The sequence below is a fragment of the Leiobunum rupestre genome, chromosome 6 (genome assembly GCF_980474605.1).
Source record: "Leiobunum rupestre chromosome 6, qqLeiRupe1.1.hap1, whole genome shotgun sequence".
NCBI lineage: Eukaryota > Metazoa > Arthropoda > Arachnida > Opiliones > Sclerosomatidae > Leiobunum > Leiobunum rupestre.
In genome coordinates this window covers 59,501,850-59,527,880 of record NC_143389.1, presented here as the reverse complement: position 1 = coordinate 59,527,880, position 26,031 = coordinate 59,501,850, and the positions used below count along the sequence as shown (strand labels likewise).

Below are 26,031 nucleotides of genomic sequence, written 5' to 3'. Positions count from 1 at the left end.
AAGTGAAGCAAATTCTACACATCAAACACAATTCCCTTAGGTAAATACCCTAAAAGTTTATTAGCGTGTTCTCTCAATAATTTTAATCGTTCTTCCTCTATGATAATCTGTCTTTGATTTATGGTTTGTTTCAGTTTCTCTAATTCCTCCATTTCTTGTTGTTTCTGAAGAGCAGTCTGCTTTTGTTTCTCCAACATCATATTTTCAACTTCTCTTCTGTGTTCTAGCTGTTTCATTCTACGTTTGTGATCAGATATTTGATCAAATCTTGCTTCTTCAGCTAATTTAAACAACATTTGTTCCCGAAATTTTTGCTCTTCCAATTTTTGAGCTTGGATTTTTTGTTCCTTTAATTTTAACTGCTCATTCAACGCACAACGCATTTCTAATCTTTGCCGTACCAGTTTTTCTAATGCTCTTCGCTCTTTTTCATTTTCTTCCTCATTTTTTTTAGCCATTTCCATCTGTAACCTTAATTCCTCTTCTTCTCTTGAATCCTTTTGGCATTTTTCTAGTAATGTATATGCGTATTCTTGTAACTCTTGTACTCTCTTTAACTTTTGAATGAAAGCTTCCTTAATTTCCTTTTCTTTTAAATCATTTACTTTCCAATATTTCAAAATTTTTTCATTCTCCTCCAGAATTTTCGCCGCCTCTTCTGATTTTTGCATTTTTTGCGACTCCATAAAAATGTCAATTTCCTCTCTAAATTGTTTCCTTTTACGCAATTCTTCCTCCAAAATCTGTTGATCTTCTAACATAAGTGTTTTCATTATTTCATCTATCATAGCTTTATCTCTTATGAATTGGACCATGGCCTCCTCATCCTCTATTTGTTTTTGGTATCTAATTTGATCCAACAAAGAACTCCCATATTTAACTCTATCAAGATTGGTACTTTTTTCTTCTAGCTTTTCCTTTAATTCAGATGCCTCAATTTCTAAAGCGAGCAATTTTCGCTCTTCACATTCTTTGTCTTTCATCCTGGCTTTTAACAATTTTTGTTCCTCAATTTGTGTCGCTCTTAGTTTATTTACATACGCTTGTTTTAATTTCGATTCCAGTTCCCGAATTTCTAAGCTATTTTCTCTTACATATTGACGCATTTTTAAATCCCTAAATTCTTTAAGTCTTTTTTGTTCCTCATCGAATTCAAGTTGATGTTTTGCTTCAATTTCTTCGAGTCTCTTTTTCCTTTCAGCCTCTTTTAGCAAAACTGCTGCTTCAATTGCCGCCTCTTTCTCTTCTGCACGGAGTCTTCGCTGCAACCTAATTTCATCTATTCTATTTTCATAGGAATAATAGTCTCGTAAAAATTTATCAGCTTGGTTTTTTTTTTTAATTTCAACTTGCTTGGCAGTGGATTTGTCATATCTAAACATGATTTAAAATTATTCACTTAAAGTCTGTATGTATAATTTTTTTTTTCTTTTATAAGTTTAAAAGCAAAAAATATCATTATTAACGGTAATCAAGTAACGATGTAATGATACAAACTCTACAAAGCATGTTTACCGCAAAATTTTTAGTTTACAAAATAAACAACGCATTTGGAGAAACCAATCAAAATCTTTAAATATTACGTCATTCTGTTATCATAGCAACCTATTGGAACGTCATTTGTACCGTCCAATCGGTGAATTGATAAATGATGTAATAAAAGCAAAATCATTTGAGGTTTTTGAGGAGCCGAGTAGCCGACCAAAGAGCGACGTCAACTGGCCCTTACGGGGTCTCTTGGTCTCATATTATCGCTTAAATTTTATTTTAACATAAATTTTATTTATTTTAAGTTAAGTTAGTCGTATCGTTTTCAAGATATTTATCTATTATTCTGGTAAGTATAACATTTATCTTTTGTCTATTTTTATTTTTAATTACAAAAGTTGGCAAGGTCTTATCTTCAACTTGTTCAGACTTGTTAACAAAAGCAAGGACTTCACCGCAATGTCCATTTTATCTATTAACTTTCGTTGGTAGCATCTATGGAATCTCCAAAAAATTCATGCCCATGGGGCCAAACAGCTGCTGTTCCTCAGAATATTTCTCTGGCCGATGTAATGAGTGAAGAACTAGCAAAAAATTTACAATTTGAGGAAAATGCAAACATGACTGATTTTGAGAAAGGGTATTTTTAGCAGGAGTTATGACTCTTCCAAATAAAAGCTTATTGTTAATAATAATATTTTAGCTCAAAGCCAGAATGCAGTCACGCTGAGGGGCACGAAAACAGTTCTGATGAAGTAGATTGTGAAAGTGATGAGTTCTTAGCTCGATTGTTGCAAATGGAATTTGATCGCCAGCATGATGATATTATCGCTCAAAAAGAGCACAAACTTAATGGTGTTAGCAAAGGTACAAATAATTTTGTTTAAACTATTTAGGTATATTCAAAGTGTATTTTTTTGTTTATAGTGTCATTATCTTACGAAAAGTATCGTTGTTTACCGGATGGTGCATTTTCATCAGATGAGGATGAAGATGATGATTTGCCGGTGTCCAAACACTGGGATTCTTTTGAGAAAGACCAAAAACAGTCGCCAAATATTGGGAAAAGTGGAATTTCCAAACAAGGAAATGTGATAACCACCAAGCACGATTTAAATGTTTGTGCACGAAGAAATGCATGTAGAGTTATGGAGGTCAGTGATTCAATTCTCTTGTTGTTTATACAAGCTTCATACTTACCTTACTATAATCTTTGAAGTTTCCGCCTGGTATTTCAACCGGTGATGGAGGTGGCTTTGATATGAAATTGTCAAATAATGTGTTCAATAGCTTGAAAGTTCATTCAAAGCAGGGAGAGAAACGGTCCCAGCGTGTGCATGATAAGAAAGAGAAATCAACCGCGGTATGATTAAGTATTATACTTAAATTTCATGGTCAGTTAATTATTGTATTATTACTGTTTCAGGAACAAGTATTAGATCCAAAAACAAGGCTTATTCTGTATAAACTAGTAAATAATGACATTTTGGAAAGTATAAATGGATGTATCAGTACTGGCAAAGAAGCAGTTGTATTCCACGCAACTGGAGGACAGTTAGTAATTTCATTTAATAACATTCAGGTTCCATATGTTCAAATCCCATAAACTGTAAGATATTCATCTGCTAAGTGGAGCTGTTGTCTTATGTAATAAAATCAGCTGTTTAGCAAATGAAAATATCAGTGCCTTATGAACTTCTCGCGGTTAGCTGTTACGTGTCAACTGAAATGGCTAATTATTTAAAATTAAATTTGTCTTTTTAGAAAAAACACTCAAGTAGTTCCATCTGAATGCGCGGTAAAAGTCTTTAAAACAACCTTGAATGAGTTTAAGAATCGTGACAAGTATATTCGAGATGATTATCGTTTCCGAGAGCGTTTTGGTAAACAAAACCCTCGAAAAGTAATTCACATGTGGGCAGAAAAAGAAATGCACAATTTAAATAGGCAAGTTTTTTTTTTGAGGGAGAAAAACTGATTTAATTATAAATTTAAATGTAACAGAATGCGTAAAGCCGGTATTGCCTGTCCTGAAGTGGTTATTTTAAAGAAACATGTTTTGGTTATGACTTTCATCGGACTTGATCAAAAATCAGCTCCAAAACTGAAAGAAGTCAAACTTAACACGGAACAAATGAGCCATGCTTATTCGCAGACTATTGAGGTATAAGGTTATTTAGTAATTAACAAATTTATTGAGAGTACATAATTGTGAATTTTAATTTTTAGATTATGAAAAGACTGTACAACCAGTGCCGCTTAGTTCACGCTGATTTGAGTGAATATAACTTGCTTTGGCATAATAGCCAGGTCTGGGTAATAGATGTCAGTCAGTCAGTTGAGCCCACACATCCTCACGCTTTGGAGTTTTTATATAGAGATTGCCAAAATATGTCACGGGTATATTATCCAAATATTTGTATATTGTTTTGATTCAATTTCTAATATTTTTTATCTGTTCTCAGTTTTTTACTAAGCAAGGTCTACCCGATATTCCAAGTGCCAAGGAGCTCTTTACGGAAATCTCTGGTCTTGAATTACCTGGTGAAGGAGCTGAATTACTCTCGGAAGTATGAAAGAGATTCTTGTACTTCTTACCAAAATTATTAATTTTCCTTTTTCGACGTTTTAGATTCAGAGCTACGAGAGAAACGAAGAAATCTTGGCTCATGGTGGAAATCAGCTACAAGCTGACGTATTTGAAACATTATTTTTGAAATGCTCCCAACAAAGCGTGTCAGGTACTCTAACGGACAATCCTTCGCTAAGTGCAGAAACGTTAACAACTTGATATGCTCTGAATTTATATTCTGTAATGCCCCTAATGTATATTTTTAATTTATGGGACAAGAAATATTGGTTGTGCTTTTAATGAGAGCAAAAACTGTACATTTATAAAATTTGGTTAAAATTTTAATTGCTTGGGTAGTTTAAGGAGTAGTGACGTTTCCTTAAAACAACGAAGCACATGATATATAGTCTTGGTAAGGTGAGTAGAATGATAGAATCCCTTCTGATTTGAAAAAATGCTAAATTCCCCAAAATTACAAAAAAGTAGTTAAGTTTTTGTTGTGATAAAATTTTGTCAAAATAAAGAAAAGATATCATTTTACTAATTGTTTTTTAAGAGTAACTGCGGTATTAGATATGCTAATAACAATTTAAGGATTTTAGGATTTCCATGAAATAGTTGGGTGCAGTGATATTTAAAAATATCTTTTTAAAAGAGGGAAAACAGAAATGAAAGGAGCAAAAACTTAACCGCTGAACAGAAAGCCAAAAATGCAGAATGAAAATTTAACCGCTCTACAAAATGCAGAAAGAGATACATGAAATTTTTATCGCTTGGTAAAGAGCGAGTGGTGTATGAGCTGAACGGTTCTTTACCAGAAGTGCCCAGCACTAACTAAGGGGGGGAGGTGCAATGTATTTTGCTAGGAAGAATGTGCCAAGTTTCATTTTTCAATTTAAATAGTTAAAACACCTATTTTAGCTGGGACTCGAGGGGTAGTCACTCGTAAAATCTTTGTACGCCTGATAACTGATATTGGAAAAACATTCTGTGATTTCTACTAGTTTCTCAGTGATTTCCACCGATTTCTTTAAATTTATCGGTAATTTTCTAACACGATTTCATGCGATTACTCCCTCACCGAGACTTATAATTTTGATGAGTTTTTCAATTATATGAAAGCTTTTAGTTGGAGTTAAACTTTTTATACCAATGAAACTAGCATGTACATTTAACCAACAACAATTCCCAACTAATAATTTAATAACTCAAAATAATTATTATTAATAGCATTTAAATTTTTTTGTAGGTTTCTCTTCCACATATTAAGTCATTATTTGTGTTACAACATATTTGACGGCACTCGCAGATTTAAATTTAAACAAGTCGGCTATCGGCTAAGCCGTAATATTAGTTTAACATCGACATCGACATAGATATCTAAGCCCCTAATTAATCTTGGATTTAATAGGAAATGAAAAGCATTCGCTATCTATTGATGTATCATTTCTATTTCTCGCCTTAAAAGCTTTAGTGCTATCTAATGCACATTGATGGGTATAGCGCGGCAAGCATTTTTAAGAACCTTGGGGCGACGGGCAGGTCATTTCCATTTTGGGTGCGTCTTAATCATAGTAAAATTATTAAATCAGGGTAATCAAGATTATAAAATCTAATCACGATTTAAACGAGATTTAATCATTCTAATCATGATCTAATCTTTTTAATCGGGATTTAATCATTTGAACGATATTTAATCATGATCTAATCTTTTTAATTAGATTTAATCATTTTAATTAGATTTAATCAATATAATCGGTCGAATCGATAATTTATCATTAAAATCAAAACTAAAGTACGATTTAATCATACTAATCACGATATAATTTTTTTAATCAGGATTTAATCATTTGAAACAGATTAAATCATTTTAATCAGATTTTACCATTTAATCATGATTAAATCGGATTTAAACATTATAATCATGATTAAACGTGATTTAATCAACTTAATCGTGATTAAATTGAATTTAATCAAAATAATCACGATTAAATCGGATTTAATCTTTAGAGGGGTGCGTCGTTAATCAAGGAAGTGACCTGCCCCTCGCCTTGGGGCCAGAAGTACACGCTATTGTTGAAATTGAAAACTGCGAGAATGAAGGAAATGGGTTCGATGCTAAATAGAAAAAAACCTCCATCGACTGTCCCCCTATTTTAATATTTTGGTCAGGTGCAGCGTTGCCTCCGTTATATAATATTGTTACATAAGTATGACACGTCTTATTCTTTATATGCAAAACGTTTGCTGATAACTAGCCACAAGAGACACTCTATATAGAGGGCTTCTCGTGTATGACGTGCCCTTTATCAGCATCTCGCTAGGGGCGATTTTTTACCGTGATGACGTCACTCTGTAAATAGCTTTTAGTGAATTATTTCCATTAAATTATGGATTTATGATATTACGTAGTATTTTTATTTTTGTTGATTAACGTTTTCATGTTAGTCTATCCGTAGTCCAGAAAAATATACTTTGGAGCTAACGTTCCGTAGACGCGGCCCGAATATACATGGTTTTCTCCGTTTTCCTATATGGTATTTTATTATAGAATACTTATTTCGGTTTCAGAAGGGCTAGTTTTGATCTAGTCTATGAAGCTATACGACTCATATTTAGGGGGAGTTCAGTTTAGCGAAAAGTATATTTATATATGTATATTATAAGTCAAGCCTAAATTAGCGAGCGAATGCCTATTTCGGGGAAATATTTGGTTAGTCATGTCCCGCTGCGACGAAGAGACGTTTCCTATGAGTGGTCAACCTTTCCCTTTTCGTTAAGATGTCGAAAGAGACGCCTTCGTGTCTGGACTCCACCTGCGGGTCCCAAAATTGAAACGATTGGGATAGTTTGGAAAGGGGTTGAGGTTCCATCCCCCCCCCCCCCCTCTTTTCAAGCTTCAAGTTGAAAGCCGATCGCTAAAACGTAAATACAGCAAATTAGTTTTACCTATAGTTATTATTATTGTTACTAATTATTGATAATTTTTGTTTTTTTATTTCTTAGGACGATTTACAGAAAAATATTTTGATATTTTCTGTAACGAACAAGAACTCGACCAAAGGCCAGACGAGCTGATGAATGCCAAGTTAAAGAACGGGGCAATGGAATTTGAACTCCAGTTGTATAAGGAGCAGTTGGACAATGCCAACAAAGCCCCCTAAGTGACTGTAGCTGGTTGTTCTTGCGTAAAGGTCTCAAAAATTCAAAAACCAGAAGAAGCCAAATAATTGGCTAAAACCAAAACGGTCCTTTTCAGGACCACCTTCGTTTGGTCTAAAGGCCATTAGACTGTGTGATTCTAAAATGCTGAACTATTGAAACTAAAATATATTCGTTGTTTTAATTGTTCCGTATTTTACAAGATGAACACTTTCTAATGACATACGAAGTTCCACGGTGGATCCTTTTTTTTCTTCAAAATGTTCCATTGTGGGGCATTAGCGGTGTTCATTGCCTCCTCGTTTGGCGTATGTCGGTAACTAATTTTGGTTTCGTTTCATTGTTAAGAAACATGTGCAAACCAAATTAGGCGAAAATGACACGCTCCACACAAATTTTTTTTGAGAATCTTTGTAGGTATCAAGCAAGAGCGAAGATTTAAATAATTATGGAAATATTTCCAATATTGTATATAAAGTGTAACATCGTAAGCAATAAAAACAGAAAAATGTAAAGAAAACAAGTTGGCAAGCCAAAATATACCTCTCCTCGGAAGAATGGTCCCTAGTGGTATTAATTTCTCGACACGACCCCCAAAGATATCTCCGCAATTCAGAGTTATTTACGAAAAACGTATTCTCGGTTCAAACCCTGCCCGGTATAAAATTTTAATTTTAATTTAAATAATTGAGACGAAACAATCGAGTTTAATTTATTCAGAATATTATAAATTAAGTAGTTAGAACAGCGAGTTAGACTTACTAAAACAATGCACAATTGAATTTAACCCTTTTTACAGTACATGTTTATCAGTTGGATATAATACTAAGCAAATTTTAATGAAAGAAATATCTACAGATGGTAATTGTATTTTTCTCGCTTACGAAATACTTGCCGCATCTTTAACGCTCATTTTATTTCAACACTCGTAGACTTCCAGTTGACGTTGTGACACATACCGCATGAAAAAGACCAATGCCGTCCAATTTCCAATATCATATAATGACTCGCACACCCAGGAAATCATTGACTGCGTTAGAAATCGTAGATATCCAAATATCCACACCAAATATATTTACAAGAAGCAAAAACCTTACCATCAACAAAGCACAGAGAGCCACTTGACTAACCGCCAGCTCTTAAAGCAATAAACGTTAAATTATCGTCAAGTGGCTCACCATTAAGCAACGCTACGTCTTGCACATACTCGTCTTTATGTACAAAATCTACTACAATCAAGTCCCGGAGTATGTGGCTCGACGATTTACGCGTGTTTCGTCGGTACATAATTATAGAACTATGAACAGTGCGTCATCATTCTACTTGGAAAAATTACCTCCCGCGTTTGCCAAAGTTAGCCCAAGATGTCGTGGAATAATTCTATGGAACTCTCTTCCGTCTAAACTAATCTCCAGCAACCCCTCTCTTTCAAAGTTCAAAAATCTTATTCGTGACTTCATTTTAACATTTGATTAACTTATCTTTTATTGTTATGTCTATTGCTATTTGTATCTTAAAATTTTATGTACACTGGACCCAACTGGAAATCAGTATAGTCATACTGAGTTGGATATCCATAATAAAGCCTTATTATTATTATTATTATTATTATTATTATTATGAATTAACACAACTATATATAGGTCGTTAATAATACCCGTAAATAAATAACAAAAAACTAACAAAGTGGACCACCCACAGGGTCTACCCTTTAACCCTCTTATCTCGGCGACTGCGCTAAAACAAGATTTAACCTGTAAATTTCATTCGTAAAAAAACCAGATTAGGCCTTCATAAATTCATTAATAAAAAAAGACTTTATTACCTATTATGCTTACGATGCGTGTCTTAATTTCAGTGAACCTAAGCAGCTATCGGTGGTTCTGTGGTAGAGCGCTCGACTGCCAAGCCGAATGGTCTGGGTTCGAAATCAATCAATAGAGAAACGCTAAATTAGAATTTCTTCGATGCAATAATTTCAATTTCAATTAAACCAAAATTTCGCACTCTATTAAATACGCTTCCGATAAAGCTGAAGGTCTAATTTTCAATAAGGCGGAACAAGTGTCGGTGGTTCTGTGGTAGAACGTCCGCCTGTCAAGCAGGAGGTCTCGGGTTCAAATCCCGCCCGATGCGATCGCAAATTGATACTAAGGTACGACTGGTGGAAACCCTGCCATTGGACGTTGAGAGGTAGCATTACACTCAGCACTCGGTCCGTCCCAAAGTCATTAAGAAGAAGTTGGAGAGAAAACGCCCATATAAACACAACAGACTCAACATGCACAACCATCAGAACACAAATACAACAAATTCAACACTCACAACCTGCGCATAAACATTACAAAAATGTAATACACCAAACCGTCACGACGGTGAGCGAAAAAACACCATCCAAACCAAACCGCAAATGAATCCGTTAACGCTCACCGTCACACGGTGGTTTTGCCAAACCTTCGAGAAACTGCGAACGCAGAGATCTCGAGAAACTGCGTACGCAGTGATAACACTTTGCCGAAAATGCCTGACAGACAGACCCACAGACCGACACGGTGGTTGTATAACCCCTCCTAGAGGTAATATTTGTGTGTAAGTTATTACAAGTTCAAATAGAAATCCCCCCCCCCCCAGAAATAAAATAAAGCCCTTTTGAAGTTCGGAAGAATGATGTAATTTTTATCGTAATCGTCAGTCGTTACATTTGGATCGCTTTCGCGCGACACAGATGTTTACAGCATAGTGATTATAGCCTACTGTCTATAGTAACTTTAAATAGGTTACCTTGGTAATGCCACCCCCCTCCCTCCTTGTTCATACTCACCGGCAGCCAGCGGGTCCCCACTCCCCACATGCTGAGCTTGACGGTGATCGTTGACAGCTTCTTCACTGTTGATTTTTGTTACCCGCACAAACTAGACATTAGAATTATTCAAACATTTTTATTATTACTAAAATTCGGTGTGAAATAAAAACGAAAAGAACGCTATTAGTTTCAAAACCAGGTATCTAAAAATATTATTTAAATTTGATAAAAAATTATAACGTAATGCTTTTTAAAAATGGAAAATAATCGATAACTTTGTAACTATACATTGGCCGCTATTTGTAATATTTATATTTTTAGTGTAAAAGAAGTTTGAAAAACGGCAAAAAAGAAAATTCGCGTAAATCGAGTTACCTCAATTTGGAACTAAAACAGTTTTAATATTGGCACAGGCTGGCCATTATATTAATTCCAACCCCTCCCTTTTTTTCTGAAAAACATTATTATTTAAAAACCGTGAATCTTCGCAATTAGCTTGATCATTTGATGATATGGTTATTTTTGTCGATGTCATAAACAATGGAAAAATCGAAGATGGTTATATGCAAAGATATTGTTTTATATTTTACATATACATTAAAAATAATCTTATTATTAACTTGTTCATACCGTCAAATGTGAAGTTTAATTTTTAAAATGTTTGCTCTTCGCGATTTACCGTAAACGAACTCTGTCGTCGTTCACTGTGATTAAAATCCCGGTGTAGGTAGTCAGGAGCGGCGTTAGGGGTAGGCAACACGAGCTATAGCCTACTTTTGTGTTCAAATAGGGGCCCACAAATCGATCTGACGGGGCCACGTCAAGTCGATTTTTAAATTCAAATAAAATATGTGATGATAGTTAATACTGTAAAATTTTAAAAACCGCACTAATATCAAATAATAAATAAATTACCTGAATTTGCAAAATTGAATTTTAAGTCAATATATAGAGGGGCCCAATATTGAGGAGCAGGGGGCCCACAAATGATAAACATTATTAGCCTACACCTAAGAATCTTCTGGCACCGCCCCTGTAGGTAGTTGCTAAAACTGTCTATTAAATTCTGGAGATTTACAAATGAGTTGGATTAGGGGTTAGTAAATGTCCACTTGTTTTTATGGTACCGATCATTAATTTAAGTTGAGAGCGCGCTAATATTTTCCTTTAAAGTAGCGCGAGCCACAATCCCCTAAAAATGAAGAAACGCGTACCGCGTAGCCCATTTTACCTGCCAAGTTTGTCAAGACCAAAAGAATGTATACTAGCGCCTATTGTTATAATTTGTGACTTTTAATATTTAATAAAGCTCTTTTAACACTAAACGGCATATTTGCAGTCTAGTTTATCGTTGGATAAATTCGGAAGAACCTTTGAATTTTATTCAATCGGAGATATCATTAACTCCCGACGTTTAGAGTACCCTTCATTTTATTAATAAAAAAAGTAAATAATAAACCCATAGCCGAGTAATAGTTTAATGTTTGATTTTTGAAATTTTTGCTCGCCGCACTGTGAGCGATTTGCGTAAACGAACTTTACCGTCGCTCACCGTGATCAAAATCCGCGCTCAAACCTGAGCGAACTATTCCTTCTCTCGGTTATTTTCCCTCAACGCTGCGTCAGCGCTTTCTACTGAGGGTACTAACGCTTCGCTTAAAAGTGAGGGGGTTATTCCGACGATCGGGAGATCTCGCTCAGCGCGCGGTGAGCGCTTAAAAGTGAGGGAACTAACCCGTCGAGGGGAGAATCTCCCTCAGCGCACCGTCAGCCATCAACGCCTGGAGCGAACTATTCGGCGCTCGCCCAGAGGCTTCTCAATTAGAGATAGAGAAAATAAACTCGTTTGCCTTGAGTACTCGCTCACTTGAGCAAGCCGTGTTTAAAAATCTATATGCTCATTTTTCCGAACGCTCGCAATTTTTTGCCCACCTCTGTAGAGTTCTCAATTTCGAAAAATTTCTTTCGCGGAAGGCAGATTGAAATTGTCATTCTAGCGGTACTATTCCCAATTCAATGATCGCCAGGGGCGTATTAACCATTAGGCAAAATAGGCACGTGCCTAGGGCGCCATTTTTCTAGGGGCGCCAAAACTCTTATAAAGCCCCACGGTCCATGTACTTGGCTGGCCCCTACTCAAAATAACGCCGAAAAGGTTTGATGAAACTAAAATATATTTATTTATTTATTAAAAACCGATACGCCTTACCTTAGCTGACCAATGCCAAGGGGCGCCAAATTTTTCTGTGCCTAAAGGCGCCGAAAGGGTTAATCCGCCCCTGATGATCGCGACCAAAAAAAGATTTTCAAAATTTTTGTGCGTGAACATCTTTTAACCAATGAGGTAGAATAAATAGAGATACAAATCCGCCTTCCAGAATGAATGAATGAATGAATTTTTATTTACCCAAAAGATCCCTTTTAAATCAGGGAGGAGCAAAGGCTCGCAGGTACATAATGATTATAGAAATCTCATAGGTAACTAGAATGCTGCCGTGTAACTGGCAAATGGACCAAACGCCGTGGCAGACGATAGCCAGATCTCAGCCAATCAGAGCTCAAAGAGTGGTTCTGCCAAGAATTTAATGTCACAAGAGAGAATGACGTCACCTAGCACCCGCGATAGTAGCGGAACCAAGGAAGATTATTATCCAGCTAGGCTAATACCCAAGGCACCACCTTAGGCCTAAGTCATCATGCGACTTTTGAAGCCCTTAATTCAGGTGGCCGGGTTACAATGCGTAGGAGGGTGGTGCCAAGCCCTGCATGCCACGCGAACCAACAGCTCCCTACACTAACTATTACCGTTAACCTAGACAAGTTTTTATGGAATTGGAAACCGAAGAACTCGGGGGAAAACCCCTTAAACCAGTGGGGAGAGAACTTGCAAACTCAACGCGGAAGGAGTTGTTCCGAGTTTTCACCCAGTGCCACAAGCTGGGATCGAACCCGGCTCCTCTTGCTGCGAGGCGAAAGTGCTAACCACTCCGTCACTCCTATCCTCCTTGGCGGAACCACTCTACGGCCTCTCATTGGCTGAAGGTTCAAAACGAACTGGCGACAAGCTCGGCCGTAGGCGGCAGCATTCTAATTACCTATGAAGGCTATGAGATTTCTATGATAATGATAATACAGAAACAACCATATGTAACATAATTATGTTACATATGGAAACAACAATAAGAAACGTTGATGTAATAAGTTTCGAGTTATTATAAAAAAAGGAGAAAAAAACTTAAGTAAAAAGTGCTATATACAAATATATACAAAATGGTAAAATGTAACATATAACACGGTCAGAGGGGGTGAACACTATGGCGCAGCCTTTCGTTTTTCACCACGGACCGTCCACCAAATCTTCAGAAGCGTTTTAGTATTTTCAATTAGCCGGATATCGGGCTCATTATAAAACGCGAGGAGAGTTTCAAGCGTTAATGGTCTTTCACTCTGGCGCGATCCAATTCTGGACAATCTCGGATAATGTGGAGGAGGTCTTCATTTGGCGCCCACAAAGAAGGCAAGACGGGTTTTCTTGGAATATTTCCTGAAATCGTCGGCCAGTGGGGAGGGCTCCACAGCGGGCCTGGAAAAACAGACGACCTCCTAGGCCATTGGAGTAGAACGCTTCTGTGGCCGGAGACTCTTTGCAGGACTACTAGACTAGGCTTGGGTGTTTCTTCACCTCGGACACCCAGTCCATTTGGGCCTTCTCCAGTACACCCTTGCCAACTTTGGCGCGCCACTCTCTCTCATTCTTCACCTCTCCTCTGTTAGTGCCCTGTCCGTATAACTGATCAAGATATTTCAGTCTCTTGAGCCATTTAGTGTGGATGCCGGTGAGGCGAATGTAGTCGAAGACTTGTTTTGCCAGTCTATCTTGTGACATGTAATGAAGGCGGCACAAATAATTCAATTTACTCTTTGCCTCACGTTCCTGAAACGAGGACCAGGACAATTCGCCTTTTACGCAAGCCTTCGGTGTTATAAAGTTACCACCAACGGCAGTTAGACCAACTCGATGTTGGGTCCGGTCAGGGTGTTTTTGGCCCTCGGGGTCCATCTTGATAACTTCATTCCCATATGTCAGGGCTGGTACGCCCACGGCCTTCCAAATTGTTCGAGTAGTGGAGTAAATATTATAAGAGTGATATCGCACATGACGCACTACTCCTGATAACTTGTTCGCTTTCTTCAGGAGCGAATGTTCGTGAAACTTGAGATATTGAGAGCCGATAGTGAAATTGATCCCTAGGTACGTTGCGCTATCCTGATACTCGATCTTGGAGCCCTGACCAGGACCTACCGTTTCGCGGGACAGTATTTGTTGAGTCAGAGTCTCAGAGAGTTAGGCCTTGTAAATGAACTTAATCAAATCGTGTTGGTGCCATCTATCATGTTATTGGAAAACTAAACCTAAATATATTTTACAAAAGTGTCTGCTTATAGAAACAGATGGCGCCAACATGATTGGATAAAGTTGAAACTTAAGCCTAATTCTCCTACTCAAATAAAACGTGTCCCGCGAATCCCAGATTTGTTTGGATCTCTATTCTACCTCATTGCTTTTAATATACGAACATTGTTCCCTGTAATATACCTATTGTTATTTTTTGTGTGTTTTTTTAATATTTATTCTTTCCTTTTCTCCCCTTTTAATTAATACTATTTAGTATATACCTACTGTATTGTCTAAATGTACTTACCGCTACATATAAGCTATACTAGCTTCGTGGTTTTTTTTATTGCAAATAAATAAATAAATAAATACCCGATGTATTGACAACACCACCAGGGCCGGATTAAGGGAAAGGCTGCTGGGGGCGCACCAAATTAGAAAATTCTACCGACGGAACGTCTGTATCTGCTAACCTAAATATTAATAACAGTAGAGTAACTTGAGGAGGAGGTTAACGATATGTCGCGGACATTTAACCACACATAATCCGCCTATGTGCTAAAAATATAAATACACCTTCTTTAATTGGTCAAACCACCGATATCTCAACCTTCGAGTGCCAAACATAATACAGCCACAGCAAGGGTTTGATATCCGTGGTCAAATTACGCGTAATTTTCGTTTCTACGCATAACCGTGCGAGGGACCTCCAATGCCTAATTTCTGGGCCTCTTTGCCCAAAATTAAGAGAGCGACAGCAACTTAGGCCACGACGAAAGACTGTATACTTTGAACACGATTTAGCCTATCGATTGATGTATCATTTTTCTTTTTATCACAAATTGTCGGGGTACAGCCAATACCCAACGTCTAGACCGTATTGCCCAAAAGAGAGACAACGACCATTAGGGCAAAATATCACATCTGAAGGAGGACACGATATATTACCTATCGATTGTTGTATCCCATTCCATTTTATCGCCAATGGCGTGTGAGACAGCTTATGCGAAGAATCACCTTTGGACGATACTTAGGTCGTATATAATTTACAGGGTGCTAACTAAAAACCGTTCCATTTAGTTTTTTATTGAAAAAGATAAGAAAACGATCACTAATATCAAAAGTTCGTTATTAATTGTAAGAAGTATTCTACGTGTAGAAATTAACAATAACAAGGTGTTTCATAGTGACCACGTCAATTGAAAAAAAGTTACTTATGCCATTTGAAGAAAAAAAACTATTATTTGAAAGGTCAATTGTCCAGGAGTTGGACCGTTTGCTGTAATGGCAGCATTGAGTGCCCCGTTGTGGTTTGTTGTGGTTAGGTTTGGTTGTGCGTTATTGAAGAGTGGAATATTAGCATTGGGAGCCCTGTTTTGGTTCGTTATGCTTGTTGTGGCCATTTTTTGAAGTGTTTGCGTGCCATTTATGGTTTCCTCGTAGTTAGCAATGAGCTAAAATTTATTTTGAGTGCAAAATGTGTCATAATAAACATTATTAAATTGTATGCGTTGATTTTTTTTTCTAAAAATAAGGGACACCCTAATCCTGGTATTTCAAGACATATTCTAACTCGTTAGAAGCTATTGCAGTCAAATCATGTTCGTCGCAAGTTACCTTTGACGTTCTCCGAGACATATTTTCACATAACGGACTACCTTCTTGCCTAGTAACTGATAATGGTATGAACTTTACCAGTAACGAATTTGTCACTTTCGCAAATCGAAATAGCATCAAACATTTGACGATAGCGCCCTACCATCCGCCATCAAATGGACACGCGGAAAAAGCTGTCTCAACCATCAAGAAAGGATTTGCAAAAATTAAAGAAGGTACTATGAAATCACGCATAGCTAAAATATTTTTTTCTCACAGACGTCTGTCAAACGAGGAAGGATATACAACCACCTCGCTGTTTTTCAATAGAGAACTCCGTAGCCGATTGGACTGTTTACGACCACCACTGAAAAGTAACGAGCGAGAAAAACAAGAAAACATCAACAGTTCCTTTAAACAAGGCAAGGACGTATATAAGGGGGGGGGGGGGGCTAGGGGGTTCAACAACCCCCCTTAGGACTCGATTCTTTTCTTACGAAAGGAGCGCAACATTAAGAAATAAACAGTAATTAGACGTAAAAATTAATTGAAATATCCGCAACGCAACACAGTAAATAATAATAAATATAATTTAATATAATATAATATAATATAATATATATAATAAATTTTGCAAAACAATATCAATTTTGTTTTTTGTTTTATTATCATTTTCTCGCAACTGTATTAAAAAACTTCGTTTGATACACGTGCGGAAATGTCATTGTCACTCGTCCCGAGTCTAGCCAGTACTTTAAAGGGCAACGCAAGTGACCATGCAGGGGGGTAAATTATCTTATAGATAAAAAGAACGACTGCGCATGCGCTATCTGCCATAGCCTTTCCCTCTGTAAAAAAAGCAAAACCATATTTGCCGAATTTATTTTGTATAAATGCGCCTCTCGCGGTTTTTACGCAAAATCCATGCATTCTTTAGTCGCGAAAATGGCCGAGGAAAGTGAAGTCTCCGTGCTTACCGACAAATCGGATCCTAAACTTCTACAAAATAAATGTAATAAAAAAATATAAATATTCTGTCGGGGTATAATGATAGGGAAATTGTTAAGGGAAAAGGGATATAGGAGTATGTGTGGTGTTGAATTTTCTTAATCCAATGTGAGGCTAGCGGCAGAGATTTACCGCGTCCAAGCCCTAATGTTTCAACTTCCATTATTAAAAATATTAAATTCACAAATAATTTTATTCCAAGACATCGTTAAATCGAAAATATAAAAGTCCAACTCTCGGAAACTAACCCAGTTCTTTTCTCCATAATAAATAAATTAAGCTAGGCCTAAATTCCTGGGTTCGTTGATTGCGAGCTAACTCAGCGAAGAAAATCGAAAAATTCGCGAATGAGAGCGAAATTGCGCCACGTGACTACACCAAGGGGAATAAGGCTTTCGCGCTGTATAAAATCATCCTTGGAAAACCTACTTACGGCTTGTTGAAGAAAACATAGTTTCCCCCCTGCATTACCACTTGCGTTGCCCTTTAAATATGCGTTATTGCTAACGAAAAATTCCGCGCTCGCGATTTCATCTGGTTGTGTTATAACCCGTCCCCCCCTTAGACTTTCTATATCTACATGCTTGAAACAAGGTGATACCGTCTGGGTTCGAAACTACGGTAAAGGTCCAAAATGGTACGAAGGTACAATTCAAACACCTGCCGGAAACCTGAGACGACATGTCAATCAGACAAGACTTCGTTCAATTCCTAGTTCAACGACGGCAAGTAACAACTCTGGTCAGACAGTCACGAATACCAGCGTACAAGTTTCAAATCAGCCACAACCAGACAACCCGCCTGATCCAGTACCCAGAGCAACGCATCAGCATCCACTTTCGAATTCTAGCCAACACCGCGACGTAGCAGACCGTCTCTGTTCCACAAACACCTAGAAGGTCATCCAGACAACAAAGGAAACCGGAAAGACTTCAGTATGACTAAACTTTCTTGGGGAGGAAATGTGACGTGTTGACGTCTTTATCTTATCATTTTTATCTATGTATAAAGTTCGTTTTTTATTCCCCAAATGAAGGGTATATAAAGAAAAGTACCACACCTATAAAGACACTTCTGGCGATGTCTTCTAAATGCATAGTTCTCCCATTTTGTAAATAAATATGTTTTAGTCGCAACTTTCGCATAGTCTTAATTTTCTTTACTACTTCGAACTGCACGATACCAAAGTTTCTTTTGTGTTTAAAACATTTTAACTAAAAAAAAGTTAATAAAAATACTTGGTACGTCTTAAATCAATTAATTAACGTTTATTTTCGAGTTTTATTGGTTTATTTACCTCGGGTAAAAGGTAATTTGACTTAAAAACCCTTGGCGGGCATTTTTCTAATTGTAACTGTTGTATCGTGCAGTTCGAAGTTGTAGAGAAAATTAATACTATGCGAAAGTTACGATTAAAACATATTTATTTACAAAAAGGAGGAACTATGCATTTAGATTACATCGCCAGAAGTGCTTTAGGGTTGCTGTACTTTTCTTTATATACCATTCATTTGGGGAATAAAAACGAACTTTATACATTGATAAAAAAATGAAAAGATAAAGACGTCGACACGTCACATTTCCTCCCCAAGAAAATTTTAGTCATACTGAAGTCTTTCCGGTTTCCTTTGTTGTCTGGATGACCGTCTAGGTGTTTGTGGAACCGAGGCGGTCTTTATGTCTGCTACGGCGCGGTGATGGCTAGAATTTGGAAGTGGAGGCTGATGCGTTGCTCTGGGTACTGGATCAGGTGGGTTGTCTGGTTGTGGCTGATTTGAAACTTGAACGCTGGTATTCACGACTGTCTGACCAGAGTTGTTACTCGCCGTCGTTGAACAAGGAATTGAACGAAGTCTTGTCTGATTGACATGTCGTCTCAGGTTTCCGGCAGGTGTTTGAATCGAGAGCATTGCATTTCCAATCGGCGCTAAGATTGTACCTTCGTACCATTTTGGACCTTTACCGTAGTTTCGAGTCCAGACGGTATCACCTTGTTTAAAGGAACTGTTGATGTTTTCTTGTTTTTCTCGCTCGTTACTTTTCAGTGGAGGTCGTAAACAGTCCAATCGGCTACGGAGTTCTCTATTGAAAAACAGCGAGGGGGTTGTATATCCCATCCTCGTCGCCATTGTTGTATCGTGCAGTTCGAAGTTGTAGAGAAAATTAATACTATGCGAAAGTTACGATTAAAACATATTTATTTACAAAAAGGAGGAACTATGCATTTAGATTACATCGCCAGAAGTGCTTTAGGGTTGCTGTACTTTTCTTTATATACCATTCATTTGGGGAATGAAAACGAACTTTATACATTGATAAAAAAATGAAAAGATAAAGACGTCGACACGTCAGTAACCATTTTCCTAATCCTAATGGTTCTCGAGGTAAATTTTGAATGACCTTGAACTAATGTTTCAAGGTCATCATAAGTTACAAATTACGAACTTCCCCACTCAGTTTAGAGTTTCACGACAATTTTGATACATTAGATCTGGTAGTTTTCGGATTAAAAGGCCTTAAATGTCGTGTCTTGATTAGAATATGTAACCCTTCAGGTTCACTTTTCCCCGCATACTTACATTTTTTTATTTTTTCTGTGTGTTATTTACTTTTGTCATTACATTTCCCCCCCGCACTCTTGACCCTCTATATTGACAGTTATTGTTAAGTATTCTTTAAGCCCTCTACATCAAATATCTTAGAATTTTGAGCTCTATTTAATAAAACTAATCACAGTGTTAAATATAAATTAAAATTAATGATAAATTAAAAACTTAAATAACTTTTGAACCATACATACAAATTAAATATAGTTTATAAATCTGATAGAACTCAATGAACCCCCACTATAAAATATAAAATTAAGAGAATTAATTAAAGTTATTAAACAGGGTACTTGATATAAATTATAAACTAAATCCCTGCCTTAAGCAATGTTAAAATTAAGAGCCCTCGACATATGGAGATAATTGGTGTCTTTTCCCTAATTTTGTTACCGTGAAAAGCTCTCTCCGAACCGACCCAACCCAAATTTTCTCAGAAGCTTTGCCGAACTAAACCAGTAATATTCCCTCAACTCACAGCATTCCCATGGAACCTTTGTCATGATAGTGGGCCTTTAGCCCACTATCAGGTAACCCGAATCTAACAAAAAGCGCACGTTTTCCAAGACCGGGTCATAGGTCAAAAGTGTGCCTGGACATTTTCGCTTGACAACAAAATAAATATAACCTCGTGGTTTCCTGGCATCTTCTCCCCCACAAACACTGAGACCCCCGCAATCAAGCGGAACCAACTACAAGGGACCTTTCGCGGGTCGGACAACGTCATACATCCCATGACAGGACACGAGTCTTAGGTGCACCAATGACCCAAATAAAATGGGAGGTCACCAATCGCTTTTTATTTTCAACTCCACCCTAAAATCCCTGGAACAAAACCAAGAGACAGAACTGGACAGAACTGGACAGAACTGGACAGAACTGGACAGAACTGGACAGAACTGGACAGAACTGGACAGAACTGGACAGAACTGGACAGAACTGGACAGAACTGGACAGAACTGGACATAACTGGACAGAACTGGACATAACTGGACAGAACTGGACATAACTGGACAGAACTGGACAGAACTTGAGAGAACTCGGGAGAACTCAACTTGTTCCAGGAAGGATGAAGTCGCGCTTAGATATTAATGAACCCTCAATGCAGCCCTCATGACCGAAACAACCCTCACTGACTGCCCAGATGACCTACATCCAGGACAATCCGACCGGAAGACCACAAGCCGAGCAGTAATGAATCCGGGAAACGTAATGCCCTCAACACCCTCGAACCACCTGTTGATCACCCAATATCTAGCCGTACCGAGGGAAGAAAACCAGATGACCGAGACCGATTCCCTAGCCTAGCCGGACATTTCAGACCGAAACCCGAAGTATCTACGCCCCCGTCAGCTTGTGAAGTAAAAGAATATAGGAAGAAACCCGCAATCCGGCCACCAAACCGTAGACGAGTAAATAAAGAGAAAGTGTGAATAAAGAAAACGTGTAAACAAGCAACCCCAAAGACGTCCCGTTCTGTGAAGTGCGTGTGTTGGGCATCTTACGTAAACCGAGGAACGAGAAAACCCGTAAACGAAGAGACGACAACGTAGCGGAGGACACCGAAATATAATGAGTAGAATTTCCATCATAACCCCCCCATTGTAGAGTACCCAGGGTCGAAATACGAAGTAGCCAGTGAAAGTAGAGAAAAAGTTTTAGAAATAAAGTTTAACCCCACGCTATTGTTCGAGAAAAAGGTTTAAAGCAAGCCCCCTCGAGGTTGAGAGTTCATTTCGCTTCGTGTATTTATACAGTTCGGACTATATTTTTTAGTTCCCATTGTACCCTCGTTGTAGCCATTTTTGTTTAGTTTTTATTTTGAGTTAACATTGCCATTGTGTAATTGTCGAATCTCTAATTGTAGTAGTTTAATTGTAGTGTTTATTATTTAGTGTAAGTGTATATTTGTTTCTGCTCCCTCCAACCTTTGAGTCCAAGATGCCTGAGAGTAGGGATATTGGAACCGATCCCAAAGAAAATAGTAAGCGATAGTTTCATTAGAGATATATGCTCAAAGAGTGTATATTTTCCTGTTTTAATTCCCCCCTCTTATGTTGGAAAAAGCTAAAAGAACCATAGTAGAGATGGCCTAACCATCACTAGAAGCAAACTAAGATTATCCCCTCAATCTCCCCAAATTTTGTTCATTTCTGTATTTAGTGTTTTATAAAATTCAGTGTCAAATTAAGATTTTGTGATTGAATAACGACAAAGGATTTCCATTCTGAATTCGAATCTCCCCCATTTTTCTTTTTATTTCTTTTCCCCGTATGTAACCCCCTCTCTCAGATTTAATTCACGCCACGAAAGGCCACGACTCGCATTTTGTCGCCATCTTCCCCCCGCCTTGGTGAATTAATATCTTTGAGCCAGGGCTTGGAATACTTCTGTCAGTCAACCATCACATGACAAAGTCCTAAATTTCCTTAAAAATGTTATAAATACCACACACGACCTAATGGTTTTTGGTCTAACATTTCTCGGCTTCCCATTTGTCAAATTATATCGGGTTAAAGCTGTTTAGACTTAAAATTAAATTGGAACCATTCTTCTAATCCTAACGGTTCTCGAGATACAATTTTAATGACCTTGAAGACCTGGTTCAAGGTCATTGAAATTTTCATTAACATTTGTCCCCCTGCACCCTCTATGTAACCTGCAAATTTCAAATTCTTACTTAAAACAAATTTTGAGTCATTGGCTCTGTATCGTTTTTTAGTTAACACTCTGTATATGTTTTATTGCATATTTCTGTTAATACAATGTTTATTACTGTGGGTATTTAGATTGACTTTTTCTTGATTCCTAAGTATTTTAATTAACTTGTTTCTTAGTTGGGTTATTATTATATATTTTTCTATTGGTTATTTTTCTTGTTTGTTGATAATGTGGGGGATAATTCATGTCTACGATTTTTATTTGCATTGATTTTTATCGGCTTCGTTGGATTGTCGTCATGAGCCCAAGCAGTTTTTATTAGTGCTTTCACTTATAGTTTTGGTTTTCGCTTTAACTTTGGTTTTTCCATATAAATTTGATTGTTTAAGATCTATAATACAATGGGTTGGTTTTTCTCTATAAAATAGTTTCTTGCACGTATATTTTACGTTTCGTGAGCGTTCTAATAATTTTAAATTTTGTATTTTCTATTTCTCATTTTGTTGCTTTGGTAATTTAATAACATTTTGGGTCTAAAGTTGGTTTTTTTGTTCTATTGATATTGGAAATTTGTTTAATGCAATAACATTTGTAACATTTATAATTAAAATTAAAAATAATCTACTGGTTGGAATAGCATTTATATAATTTTGTTTGTAGGACGCTTTTGATGGCGAAATATCATTGAGTACCGTGTCCAGTTGTTAATACACCCAAGGGCAAATTCTTCCGAGGAGAGGTATATTTTGGCAAGCTTGCCAACTTGTTTTATCTTAAGTATGCAGCAACTTTACGTTATGTTTGTAGAGCTACACGATGTAGAGAAAGAGAGTAATTTTGAGCGCGAGTGAGTGGAAGTCGAATTTTGTCCGGTTTGGCGTGCCATACCCTAGAACAATTCTGCCTGGAAACTCACTACCGGATGATATGAAGTATAGATGTATTTCATTTATCTACAGAGAAACACAATCGCTGTCCAGCGAGGACCTCTGTGTTGAACCAAGAATTGATCTATTTATATATAGAGATAATGTTTAAATTCCGTCGATTTTTACCTTCGCTCACGTTGCAGCTCTAGCTAGGAATATGAAGACTAGCCGTACCATTCTCCTACTCCTAGGCTCTAGGATAAGAACCTGGCCCCTCCTCTTAAAACCAATCAATTCCAGGCGGCGCATTATTGGCTCCATAAGAATTACGTCCTCTTGAAGCTATTGACGTAATATACGTATCAGTGTGAGAAATAAGGCACTATCACAGGCCAATCGCCAGTTTAAAAATTAGCTGAACCAGTTTAAAAATTAAATGCTTGAGGTGTTAGTGGCCCTGGTGACCACTTAATTAATTCAAAATTTTTTCCCTTCAAGATTTATAGTTCTTTATTTAACAATCCAAAATTTTGAAATACTCATAATAACTAACCTACTAAGCCTATGCCCTAGCACATATTGTCAAGAGTAGATAATTTGACCATAAATTATGAAAGCCTGATTTTGAAGGTTAAAAATAGTAAGTGGCCAGTGGCCAGTTTTTTAATTAAACTACCTAGGCTCTACTGGCCACAGGTCCAGTTTAAAAAAATTCCTTATTTCTCCGTATTACGTATATCCGCGCGAATGACGCGTTAAATAAGAACGCCTCCTTTTACATATCCTCCCCCCTTTAGTTGATTTCCCTGGTTCATGATGCGTCGCGACTGACGGAATATAAACATTCTCTCTATATATAAATAGATCAATTCTTGGTTGAACATTCCCCCTTGGAGCTTCGCTAAAAGACTATTTGTTTTTAATGTAAATTTTTGCCGGTTTTTTCGTATGTTTGTATTTTGGGAATAAATTATGTTTTTTACTATTTTATATACTAGCTCGGTGAACGTTTTCAAGTAAAATTTTAACGAAAGCTTCATGTAATATTTACTTTTTTAGTTCCACATCGAAGTGGGACTATTGCCATGGATGGATTGTCGTTATGTGTTGTTTGTTTGTTTGGCGTGGAAAGCAACGACACGGTAGATGGAGCTGCGAAAAATAATTTACTAATATAATTTATATTATTGGCCTCATCGAAACTCGAACACAGATAGCTGCGGGCCGCGTAATCTCCAAAAACCGACGCCTCTACCAACCTAGCCACACCGCTCTAAGCATAATTTTCTCGGAACTTCTAGTCCCTTTTAGTAACGCGGGGGGATTTGTCTAGTTAAGTTGTCGCAATTCTCGTTCCTTTTTCCGCGTTATTTTACGTAAATTTACGGCGTTTTAGGGTCAAGTTAACCTCAAACTTGGCCTCCCCCCGCCCCCAACCCAGTGGAATTCCACGAAGGGTGACATGGGCGTGGCGGGAAGTTTGAATTACAGTGTGGGGCTACACAACTTTTCCCGATGGCCAGTTTCAGGTCTGTCAGGTAAACAGGGGGCACAATTTCGACCCCCTTATCGAAACCGTGTATGGTCAGAATTAATAAATAAGTGTGGCACTTTCTTATCGAAACCGTGTATGGTCAGAAGTAATAAATAAGTGTGGCACTTTCTTATCGAAACCGTTTATGGTCAGAAGTAATAAATAAGGGTGGCACTTTCTTATCGAAACCGTGTGTGGTTAGAAGTAACAAATAAGTGTGGCACTTTCTTATCGAAACGGTGTATGGTCAGAAGTAATAAGTAAGTGTGGCACTTTCTTATCGAAACCGCGTATGGTCAGAAGTAATAAATAAGTGTGGCACTTTCTTATCGAAGTCGTTTATGTGTGGCACAAAATAATATTATCGCCTTCTTGGCGAACTTGTATAGTTTGTATAGTTGGTCCAGAGATTTGGGCTCATTCGATAGAACTCTTTGACGCGCACGCAGGGCCGTTAATTTCCGCCCCCTCCTAACAACCCCCTTATAGGGAAAGTGACCGAAAAAAACAAGTTGGTCTCATAGAACAATAAAAGTAAAAGATTGGAATCGTCTACGCTCGCGTCTACTTGAAAGAGTGAGACCAAAAAATCCAAAGCAGTCGAACTTAGGGCGTGTTGCAAAAGTCTGCTTTGCTAGAATCAAACATGTTAAATTCAATGGGCTAGCACTTTGGCTAGGGCTTTGGCAACAGGCCCTTAAGCTGAAAAGTATGCGACCATGGGACAGAATCTCCGTCTTGCCATATTCTTAGTACATAAATACATTCTTGCAATAATATGATTTATGCAGTTGTTAATAATCCATATTAAATATCTGCTCTAAGAAAATACTAATTTAATCAGCGAGATAATATAAAATCACATGGCCTGAACAGCTTTTGTATTGGTTTGCCCATCCGCGTATCCTGAGGGTGGGCGGTGGCCACTCTTTAACATAGGATGGTAAATTAAATATCAAACGCTAGGAAATCATATGGCCTCAACAGCTTTTGTATTGGTTTGCCCACCCGGGTATCCTGAGGGTGGGCGGTGGCCACTCTTTAACATAGGATGGTAAATTATATATCAAATGATAGGAAATCACATGGCCTCAACAGCTTTTGTATTGGTTTGCCCACCCGCGTATCCTGAGGGTGGGCGGTGGCCACTCTTTAACATAGGATGGTAAATTAAATATCAAACTATAGGAAATCACATGGCCTCAACAGCTTTTAAATTGGTTTGCCCACCCGGGTATCCTGAGGGTGGGCGGCACCCACTCTTTAACTTAGGATGGCAATGTATATATCAAACGATAAGAAATCACGTAGCCTCAACAGTTTTTGTATTAGTTTGCCT

General features: G+C 37.5%; 2 protein-coding genes across 2 annotated transcripts; one reads left to right on the top strand and one right to left on the bottom strand.

Moving 5' to 3' along the window:
• Positions 1-14: 14 nt before the first annotated feature.
• Positions 15-1,382, bottom strand: LOC149942865 (meiosis-specific nuclear structural protein 1-like). The gene has a single exon (XM_090179528.1). The coding sequence runs from the start codon at positions 1,380-1,382 to the stop codon at positions 15-17; it is 1,368 nt and encodes a 455-aa protein (XP_090035654.1).
• A 278-nt stretch (positions 1,383-1,660) lies between these two features.
• LOC149942864 (serine/threonine-protein kinase RIO3) lies at positions 1,661-4,585 on the top strand. Its single transcript, XM_090177210.1, has 11 exons — positions 1,661-1,837; positions 1,981-2,128; positions 2,192-2,355; positions 2,416-2,642; positions 2,708-2,851; positions 2,915-3,042; positions 3,253-3,435; positions 3,493-3,652; positions 3,718-3,888; positions 3,954-4,058; positions 4,121-4,585. The coding sequence occupies exons 2-11, from the start codon at positions 1,986-1,988 to the stop codon at positions 4,277-4,279; spliced, it is 1,584 nt and encodes a 527-aa protein (XP_090033336.1). The 5' UTR covers positions 1,661-1,837; positions 1,981-1,985; the 3' UTR covers positions 4,280-4,585.
• Positions 4,586-26,031: the final 21,446 nt, after the last annotated feature.

Excerpts from the sequence above, each read along its gene's own strand:
- LOC149942865 (XM_090179528.1), bottom strand. The coding sequence starts at position 1,382 with ATGTTTAGATATGACAAATCCACTGCCAAGCAAGTTGAAATTAAAAAA.
- LOC149942864 (XM_090177210.1), top strand. The coding sequence starts at position 1,986 with ATGGAATCTCCAAAAAATTCATGCCCATGGGGCCAAACAGCTGCTGTT. Across the intron at positions 2,129-2,191 it reads ATGACTGATTTTGAGAAAGG|CTCAAAGCCAGAATGCAGTC; the intron begins GTATTTTTAGCA and ends ATAATATTTTAG. Across the intron at positions 3,653-3,717 it reads CTTATTCGCAGACTATTGAG|ATTATGAAAAGACTGTACAA; the intron begins GTATAAGGTTAT and ends TTTAATTTTTAG.